Source organism: Falco cherrug, chromosome 13 (genome assembly GCF_023634085.1).
Source record: "Falco cherrug isolate bFalChe1 chromosome 13, bFalChe1.pri, whole genome shotgun sequence".
NCBI classification, from domain to species: domain Eukaryota; kingdom Metazoa; phylum Chordata; class Aves; order Falconiformes; family Falconidae; genus Falco; species Falco cherrug.
Genome location: NC_073709.1, coordinates 17,881,410 through 17,891,901, shown reverse-complemented (window position 1 = coordinate 17,891,901; position 10,492 = coordinate 17,881,410). Strand labels below are relative to the sequence as shown.

General features: G+C 48.7%; 1 protein-coding gene across 5 annotated transcripts in view; it reads left to right on the top strand.

The window, feature by feature from the left end:
• Positions 1-560: 560 nt before the first annotated feature.
• LOC102047338 (uncharacterized) overlaps positions 561-10,492 on the top strand; it is a 58,673-nt gene continuing 48,741 nt past the window's right edge. For 3 of the 5 annotated variants that reach the window (XM_005436305.4, XM_027801179.2, XM_014277620.3), the window contains exon 1: positions 563-1,170. In XM_005436305.4, the coding sequence (XP_005436362.1) occupies positions 1,066-1,170 (105 nt within the window). In that variant the 5' untranslated portion in view covers positions 563-1,065. Of the gene's footprint in view, positions 1,171-10,492 lie in introns of all 5 variants that reach the window. The other 2 variants (XM_027801178.2, XM_027801177.2) reach the window with 2 other exon arrangements.

Here is a 10,492-nt window from a genome sequence, read left to right as displayed (position 1 = left end):
GGTGTCTTCTGTGGGTTCAGGGAGGCTGGGAGCGTACCGGTCAGCCCCCAGTAACTGCCCTGGCCGCTTTGCCAGGGGAGCGCTGAGGGCCTGGCGGTGGAAGTGGCACACCTTGCTGCACCCGGGGGCAGCACCCCGGTACCACCCCGGCCCCGCGCCTGCCTTTGCTGTGGGAAGAGGCGGCGGCGTTTCCCTGCAGCCGCTGCAGGCCCTCTGCAGCCCCCCCGGGCGCTGAGGGGACGCCGGGCGGGGTACAGCTGCCTCCCTCGACCTGTGCTCCGCATCAGGGGGCAGGACAGGTCGGTCACGGCATCCCGTTACCCTCCTGGCGCGGAGCGGGCTGCGGTCCGGCACAGGCCGTTAACGCTCTAGCGGCATCCCGAGCGGAGCCCGCCCCGGTCGGGGCCCCGGTGACGCGGCGGGCCCGCTCCGGCCCCCGGGCACCCTCCGGGCCGGTGGAGGCGGCACCGGCGGTCACCGGCGGGGCCCCTTTAAGCGGAGGCCCCGCCCCGCCCCGCCCGGCCAATGGGCGCCGCGGCTGCCGCGCCGTTTGTTACAAGTTTCCCGTCGCGGGCAGGGGCGCGGGGCGGCGGCGCCCGACGGCAGCGGGGCGCGATGCCCGCCTGGGGCCGCCGGCGGCGGGGCTGACGGGCGGGCGGGAGCGCTGCCATGAGTGGGGCCCGGGGCCTCGGCTAGGCTGTTCTGCCGCCCCGCAGTAAGCACTCTGCGCCCGGTGTCCCTTGTCCCTTGCAGCACGCTGCCAGCTGGTTCCTCCCTCCTTTCTGAAGCGTAACGGGGGAGGGGGTGGGAAGCAAAGGAAGTTTGGTATTTATTTTTTGCTTTGGGAAGGGGGGTCCTTCTCTCCCACCCCCCGTGGAGGGCTGTAGGACAGAGTGCGGTGGCGGAGGAGAGGGGGGCACAGCTGGAAGCGGGCTGTCCGGAGCCGCCCCGACCCCCGCCGCCGCGTACCTGCGGGTGCTGGATGCCAGCTCTGCGGAGCTCCCCCGAGCCTAGCGGCAGCCTTAGCAGCAGCGGCTCGGCAGATGCAGATGCGTGCGTGTGTGTATGCTTAACCCTTTCTTGGCTCCTCGGATTTGTACCATGCTGAAGATCCTCACCAAAAAGCTCAGGAACCAGAGTTTAAACGAAATTCAACCTTTCCAGCTAAAGGTAAGAACAGCCGGTTTTGTCTAGGCTATTTCTTGCACCATTCAGGCAACTAATAAGGGGCCCTGAGAAGCTACTAACTCGGAGTGGTTGTTACGCTGGGTCAGTTTCCTCTCAGCCAGTGTGCTCGGTAGGAGCTGGCCTAGGCTGTTTCTGTTACCGTTCCTTTGCTCTCAGAGTTACCCTGCACAACTCAGTAGGCGATACAGAAAGGCAGATAAAGGCAGATGTATCTGTCCTTCAGGAGCATTTACTTTGAATGGGGTTCACGTTTGACTACATGGGTATTCGCCTCTCTGTCTAGTTAGCTTTGTATGTGTGTAATCTGTAGTCTCCCAGCCCTTGCCCGGTTAGAACCCCATTGTGCTAGGTAGGTACTGTACAGACAAGATTTGCCTAAAATGCCTTTCAGCTTGTTAGTTGCATTTTTCTCCCTTTTGGTCCTGAGGGCCAGAATCTGAGCTGAAGTTTGCAGTCTGGCTCACTGCATTGGCCCATGGCTTTCCAGGTTCTGCTTACACCCTTTCTTAGTGCTCAAAACAAAAATGAGGATCACAGATTCAGGATAAGGAATATCTAAGCCCGTCCTGCCAAATGCAAGGAGGAATTTTTGAGCCATATGCAATGGGATAAAAATGGAGTCATGATAAGTGAGTTAAAAAAATAACCAGGTCCTGATCTGGTGAAAGTGTTGTGAACCAAGGGATGCCCCCTGAAATCAGCAGAGTTACTCTGGACTGGCATCAGTGCTGCGGGAAGCGTAGCGCCTGGCCCCAAATCAACGAAGGGGTCTGGGAAAAGTAGCAGCCCTCGTTGGCTGAGTTGGGGGCTGGGGATCTGTATATAGACTCTAGTGGAGTCTTTTGTATGTGTTACACAGAGGCAGATTGCCGTGTGGCTGCACTTCTGCGCAGTCACTCTGGACAGGCTGATGGCAACTTTGTTAGAAACAGTACTGATGTTTCCTCAAAGTTTGCTGGGTCTGTGTATTTTTTCCTGTGGGGAATGCACATTCTGTGGCTCTTGCGGAGGCAGGATTAGATTTTATTTTTTGAAATAGAATAAGGACAATGCTTTAGGCTGTAGTGGACTGATTCAGTGCAGAGTATCTCTGCACAGGCAGTGGGGGATTTCTTTTGAACGCTGTACTTGGGGCCCTGTGGCTGTGATTGCCTCCTTTAGCTTTATTGTTTGTCTTTGAGCCTCAGGTTGTGAAACCGTGAGGATCTTTGGAAGGAGCTCTCGGGTTATGTACAGCCTTCAGGATGCTTGGAGGCATGTAGGAAAACTCACAGGAGTGGGTATCTGCAGCCATTTTGTTCGTATTAGTGCCAAGGTTTTGTGCTGCAAACAGGTGGTCTGCATTTTTGCAGGCTCAATAGAGAAGGGAGACTTAAGCTTGCACTGTTTCTTGCAAGGCTAATTCATAGACCATCAGAGGTATCGTTGCAGCCTGCTGTGGGGAGTGGTACAATGAGTGGTATACATGTGTATGGGCAGAAAGCCAGACTTTCAAACTCTGGGTTTATATATGTTTTGTAGGCCTTTGGGGACTGACTGTGTGCAGCTGCCTGGTCTTGGTTGAGCCTCGTACCAGCATACTAATTGCTTAACAGAGTGTGCAGTGCTCTCTTAGGTGTTGGGCCAGATCTCCGTGCAGGTGTGTGGATGCAGGATTGGTGTCACAAGTGGTGAGTAGTGCGGGAGCTTCCTGTGGCTGCACTGTGCACGGACCCTGTCACCAGGCCAAGTGTCCTGTACCATCTCCCTTTGCTGCCCTCAGATGATGTGAGGCTGCCAGGCACAGACCGAACTTCTGCCTTCTCGGCTTCCTCAAGCTGGTCTGTGTGCAGGTCTGTATGTATTCTGGCACGTACGGTAATGTGCACTATTTAAAAGATCTAGTCTGCTGTCATTGAGAGCTAGTGAAAAGTTAGGTGTGAGCATAAAATCAGGTCTGTAGTAGCACAAGTGGTGAATGAGCAACTAATTTGGGTAGATTAAGAGCTGATTTGCATCTACCACCCAAACCAAGAGCTTTCTGAGCTTTAAAAAGTGTGCTCAATTGCTCTTCTCCATTACCCACTTGCTTTTGCAGCTTATGACCTTTGTTTGAAGTTCCCAAATTCAAGGGAAAATAAGCTGCTGTTGTGTTTTTGGCTGCAACAGTAGTGCCATTAGGGAAAGTCCTGGGAAGCTGTCCTTGGGTAAATTGGCAACCCATTTTTTGTAAGCTTGGGAGATTTGACCAACCTTGGATTGGCATCCAGGCTTTGGGAATCTTCTCAGGATGAAATTTCTGCCCACTGTAAAGATCTCATTTTGGTATCATGTGTCCTGAATTGTTTCAGTGTGGCTGTGGTAGGTCTTCCTAGTATTCCCCCACTTGGAGAAGCTGAGAGGCTGTCATTGCCTCTGAGTGAAACCAGGAAATATGCAGACTTTGGCTGCTGGATGTAATGAACTTTTATTTTGTTCCCTACTAAAATTGGCTGTTAGGTAAGGCTGCTCAGAGGGCTTTGACTCAAGAGGTGTGCTGGTATTGCTGAGGGAATTGGTGTCCCTTTATTGCCCTTTCACCAGAAATCACTGTAATGGGAAGGGAGTGGTTGACTGATGCTTCACCTGCTGTTGGGTTAGCACCTGCTGCCAGCAGTCCCTGGTAAGGGTGGCTGGGCTGTGAAGTGTGGTAATTAGGGTTCAAATTTGAACCCTAAGCCTTGGGAGACTGGTCCTGCTGACCTTGCTGTCTCCCCACTGGACACTTGTGTCCCTGTAGTGGGGCAGTGAAGTGGCAGCGTATCCGCTCCTGAGCTGTTGCGGTTCATGTTCCAGCCCATTGGCTTAGAGTCCTTCAGCTGCTGCAGCTGAATCCAAGAAATGATTTTGAATTGGAGCCTTGTGTCTCAGCCTGTTGTTCCACCTCTTGCTTCAGTGGTCTGGTGTTATTTGCTAGAGATTAGGCCACATTCAGAAACCTCCAGGTTTTGGCTGGCTGTTAGAAATCGAGAGCCAAAAGCAGGTCTGACTTTACAGGTTAGGGCTCATCTTTGATAACAGTTGGCGACTGGGTCTGTTCCAGAGCAGACTTCAGGGGACCCGAGAGGAGAATGAGAACACGGGGGTGTCCTGTACTGTAGTGAAATGCTTCAAATAAGGAAAGTGAGTGAAGCCTACAGCTCAAGGCTTGAATTTTTCGTTGGCTGTCCAGTATTAGTCTAGTACAATATTTTTACTGTTTTTTTCATAGTTTTGACTGGTAGCCCTGAGAAGCCCTTCCTGAACTACAAGTCAAATTGTTCAAGGAGATTTTAAAATGCATATCCTGGGGTTGCATGTGGGTTAGTGTGATGGAGTACTGATACTGAGCTCTTAGAAGTACTGTCCAACTGACTCAGTTTTCTAGGAATGGAATGTCTTGTTCATCCCCACAACTTGGCATAGGGGTTTCTTACACAAATGCATTTCTTCCAAATCCCTCTTCAACTCTTGTGCCCTTGCATATTTGTGTAGTGGCTGAAGTGTAGGTGTATTTTCTAAGCTTTGTTTGCAAGCAGGCTCCTTGGGGCAGGGAGCATCTGGTTGGAACAAGTCTGTGCATTGCCAGTCAGACTAAGCCCTTAATTAGTGGCCCAAGGTGTTATCAGAATGAAACAGTTGGATTGTGGTGTGTGAAAAAACTAACTGGCTGGAACATGTAACTGAAGAAAACTGAGTACTTCAAGGGTGGCAATTCCATTCCAACTTTGCTGTTGACACAAACAACTTTAGAAGCAGTACAATTAATGTTCTAATACTCAAGAGTTGTTAAATTACTTATGTACTTGGCATGTTCCTTTTTGTCCTGGGCACTTCCTTAATGTCAATCAATGAAATGAAGTTTTGTGGCAGTCTGTTCTGGTGACAGAGAACTGCATTTCTCTGCTGTGTCATTTTAGCCTTATGCTTGCTTACAAGGGAACTGGGGACTAGGCGCTAGCAAAGCCACCATGTCAGCTCTCTTCATGCACCCTTGCAGCTTGTACATGTGCATATGCAGCACTGGTGACCAGCAAGTCATGTCAGTTATTTTCTGCTGGCATGTGCCTCTGGAATCAGCTATGAGACTCCAGTCTGGCTGGCCAGCCCTGGGAAGTGACTGGGTGATTCTTCCTGTATGAAGGGGGTTCAGCTGGCTGTGCAAAGTGAACCTCAAGCTTGCAGGCAGTGACTTCTGAGTCACTGTTCAGGTGGCAGCTGATTATTCTGCAGAGCCAGGAGTGTATTATTTGAATTTTTTCCTCCTCAGACCAAAAAAGAGTGAAGGAGCATTGTTATTATTGATGCACAGTGGGTGTGCTTTCAAAGATCTGTGTAAGGGCTCATGCTTTGTATGAATGGGGACAGATTGATTTCCTTCTTTCTTTAGGCTGACTGCTTGTCACGTGCTCACCCCAGCCACTGGTCTTCAGGCTGGCTGAAGACAACTTGGCACAGTGTAAATTTAGGTTCATCTGTTTCGTGTGGTGTATGAAGGTTTTCTGTCCTTCATGGGTTTTTCAGCACACACCACCAAACAGGTTCATTCCTCTAAGGCTGGAGGACTCTGTTTTACATTGAAACTTTGCTTTTGCTCCTATTAACACCTGGTAACATTAGACATTTCTGGTTTGTCTGGAGGGGCACATGCCACTTGCATGAATGTAAGTAAGTATGGTTTTGGCTGCTGGAGTATCTATGAATGCACCTCAAGTTAGGCTTGTGATAATTTGGACTAAAATTGTATTATGGGTTAGAAATGCTGTGATGCATACTTAGTCAAGACAAAGAATAGAACAGGCCATCACAGTCGTTCAGAAACCTTAAGTTTTCGAGACTTACCCCTGAGGTATTGTGAAACAATAGGCTGCAATTCTTTCTACTTGGTTTCTAAGGTCTGAGTCTTCAAGGGTTGTCCTCTTTCCTGTGCATATGTCCGGCACTGATAATCTCCTGTAAGACTTATTTCCAGAGTGGGACTTCAGATGAATTGCAGGTACTGCAAATTCAGCATAAAAGGAAGTTTATTGGTATTGGGATAGTTCAGTGAGACATCCTCTTAGCTGGTCATCTTTATGACTGATAGGAAAATATGGGCTAGATGAAAAAAATAAAATAAATTCCACCCCCCGGTGTCATGAAGAAATCTCATTACTTTTCCTTGTATTTTCCAATTCTTGATTTTTATTTGAATGAAAAATTGAATTATGGAAATGTAATACCGTGTATTTAACTTCTGTGTTTCAGTGAAAGAAGATTAATCCATTTTGCTTTGCTGGACAGTGCAGTTTTACTTCATTTCCTTCTGTCATGCACCATCTTACAGCTCCTGAATTTATGTTGCACTGTTTGGGATGCTAAAAGTCTTCCTGAGCAGGAAAATAGTTTATATTTGAAGTGCAAAAAACAAGCAGACCCAGGTCATCATTTTAATTATGGCTCTTGAAAAACAATGGGTTCACCTCTTTTAAAAAGTAAAAAGCAAGGCTTGCATCTGCTTAGGACATATCTGCAGAGTGGTGGGTGGTCAGGGCACCACTCTGCTGTAGTGTGCCAGTCCGGCCAGCTTACCTGGCTGTTTCTGGAGCATGTCTGGGGTCACAAAAGTGTTGTTGGGATGCCACAGTATAGGAACCAAGGGCTGTGTTCCTTTTTCAGTGGGAAATACACAGTGTAGGCAGTGCCAACCCCTCCTACCCCTACGCATTTATCTGTAGCCCCTGTTCTCCTGTTCAGTGGGATTCAGGTTGCCGGGTGACCCAACTCTTCCTAGCAACCAGCATCACAGGTATGTGTGCTCTCAGGGCTGTTTGCTGCTGCAGTAACTGTTGTACGTGGCCGTGGGCAGAGCCTGTTTGTCCTCTTGCCACCATTGACCAGCAGAGTCAGCCAGCTAAGCTGTTTTTGAATAGGCACCAGCACCACCCACAACTGCTCAGCATGAACACCCAGGCAAGGATTTAGAGAAAAGCCAATTAGTTTTGACCTTTATCTGCACAGAAAGCATTCCCTGTGCAGTACAAACTGTGCTGTGACCCAGGCCTAAAAGTTGAGGTAAAGGACATATGGCCCGATGTGACATACACAGAGCTGTTTCCATGCCAGTGTGGGCGCAGGCCTGCCCAAGTGGTGGGGACACAGGTGAAGCACAGTTAAAGATGGTTTTGTCTGGACCAGCTTGGTCACTCCTTGGGGGTGGACAGCTCAGGGTGCCTTTGGGAATTTCTCCCATCTCTTGCTGTGGTCTTCTTGCTTTTCAGACCTGTTATAACCTTCTTCCTGCCGTGAGCTGGTCTGTTTGGACATTGACCTGGCCTCCATATACTGTACCCCAGTATATACGTAATACAAATTGTTCAGTTGTTATAGAACAGGTGTTTTGACGCTGGGGCATCTTGGGAGCTGGCTGAAGCAGAGGTAGCAGATCTTGCATGGTGAGCAGTCTCTTTTTGTCCTCTGTAATTCAGCACACCAAGTGCTTTCTCTGCCAGGTGAACTTTTGCTGTTTGCTATCTCTTTGAAGATAGCCCTAGCAGAATGGCAATGCTACGACAGAGTACCCTTGTGTGGGTACATCATGTGAAGAGCTCACATGGTTACCTCTCTAGTCCAACCTTGATGGCTTCATTGAGGGTGAAATACTGTGGACACTTACCAAAACCTCCTGGTGGACCTGGATGTAAGAAAATTGGTAAGAAGATTCCTGCTTGGAAGATTTGCACCAAAGCTGCATGTGCAATGATCCACATCCTGGGTCTTCCTAGGTGTTCTGGGTTAGCATGGCAAAATGTCATCTGCAGGTGCCAGGAGATAAAAGCCCAAAGAAGGTTCCATGAGTGACTATCAGCTTTGCAAGCAGTTAGTGTAGACCAATCTTTGTTTCAAGCTCTCGCCTCTCTCAGCACTCTTAGCCAGCCAGTCCACCATCCAGGCTTACTGTGGAAATGAAGTTCTGCTGCAGAGCCCCTTCAGCTTGCCAGGGTTTGAGCTGTGGTGCTGGGAACAGAGGTCAGTGTCTGTGCCACACTGGCATGCATCTTCTAAATGAGTGTTGGCAGCGAGGAGATACGGTAAAACCTGGGGAGGTAGACTATGAGACTATGGATTGCCTTTCTCAAATGAGCTGCCATTGTGTGGGACTGGAATGACTGGGTTGTTTGGTGGTTGTATGCAGCAAACACACCTGAAAAAAGCCCATTACAGCTTTGCCTGGGATCACCTCCCAACCTTTGTTCCAGCATAAGCCCATATAAGAAGACCTAAGAGTTCGGGGCTAGACATGCCTTCTGAGGAAAAAGAGGAAACAAGTGCCTGAGCCTAGGAGTCCTGAAGAGGTTTTTATTAGTCATGTCTCCCATTTCAGGGATGGGTTGACCTGAGGTTTGTTGCCTGACTGCACGGTAGGTGGTCCTTATCTGAATTTCGATTTGTGAAAGGACAGGAGATACCTGGATAAAGTACTCCCAAATCCCTCAATATTCATTAATGTCTACAATGAGAGTAGGCAGACCTTGGTTTCTGACATTTCTAGGGAACAAACTATTGATTTGCCTTCCATGGCTGATTGATTTGGGCTACAAACTTGGTTTTGAGCCCCTGATTTCAAGGAGATGACAGAATTCAATTTGCTCATGGCATTAAGATCCTATCCCCTCACACATTTTGTTCAGAAATCTGTCTCATCTTAACTCCTTCCTGATGGGGTCACATTGTTTCCGTGATGCAGGCTGGTTTTTATATAACTGATGTCCTTCTTGGCATCAGAGGCCACAATCTGCCAAACTCTCTATGGGCATAAGATAAGAAGATCTCCTCTGGTTGTACAGGGAATTTCCCATCTTGAGGAAAGGTGCCAGACAGGCAGCTAGATCCTCCAGTTTGCTGAGAGTGTGTGTCTGGATGTAAGCTGGGAGAATATAAAATAATCCTTCCGTATCCTGTCACTCAGTTATTGCACACAAAGCCAAGTGATTGTTCCAGACAGTTGTCTGCCGCCACGCTGTTTTTGTGTGTGAGTTTTCATTTTTTTTTTTCTTTATTCCTAGGGGTTGATTATTCCAAAGAAATAAAAGTTCTTTGACTGAAGGCTAATTAACAGGAGAGAACAGTGGTATTTGGTATGGAGCATATGAAGTGAAAGAGGCTTAAGAAATTGGCAGCTTCCATGTGTATATTTTTGGTCATAGAAAACCCTTTATTCTGGTTTGGACAGAAGAAGCCACTCTTGGGGAGCCCCTTGGTGATATTTCGCAGAGGGCTGCAGTACAATGCAACTTTTCCCCTGTCTTGCTCCTGAAATGGTACGTGGGGGTGCCGATTTAGTATGTGGTGCTTGGACACCACCTCAGTAGCTATCTGTGGCGAGTGAGGTGAGCTGGAACCAGTTGGAATCACACAATGCCTATCAGGAAAGGATCTGGTGCAGTGAGAGCCACTGTAAGTTTTTATGTGGTCCTAACTCTTGCTTTGAAGATGCCTGACCAGATGGAACAAAGATCTGGCCTTGAAGGATTATGCTATATTACTGGCTTGCTCCATGATAAAACACAAGTAGTTTGGTATAAATCCATAGAGATGAAACAGCTTTTGTCAGCTTGCACTCAGAAGGGTTAATGTGGAATTTTTTTAGAGAAGCCTGAAAGTCTCATGTGCTCCAAATGCATTTATCAGCCTGACTGTAAGGCATTGTTCCTTGTGTTTGCAAATCTGGCTAATGTAGTTCTTTATGGCTGAGCAGAGGTGAGTGTCGAGTGAGGTCTCCCAACACAGGCAGCTTTGCAGCTAATGAAGTATCTCAGGGCAATGGCAGTTGCCCTCTCTGGGTCTTCTGAGGAGGGAATGGAAAAACTGCTTCCAGATGTGCTGTTTATGCCAGATGCTGTCAGCTGTACTTCCCTGGAGTACAGCATGGAGGGGACCCATGCAATGCTCAAGAGTCGCTGGGAACTGTCACAGAAGCTGGCCTTGTGCAAAGGGACCTCTTCTCACCACAGCAGTGTAATAACTGAGCTAGGCCAGTGGGGATGGAGTGTGAGTCAGGAGGGGTGTACTTAAATCCCTGTGGCCAAAGCAGGAATGGTTGGCACTGATGCAAGCACCATCTCCCATCCTCCCGTCTCAGCACCTGCATTACAGATAAGATTAGCTATGCTATAGGTGCCTCTCCAGTTCTAGGTGTCCCTTGTACTGTCTTCCCCTTATGTCTGAGAGGGTTGTCAGCCTGTGATAAATAGTGCAGCTTTTAATCTGACTGTGTTTGCAGCTGAGGTTCAGCAGCAAATGGGCTGTAAATTACAGATGGAGCTAA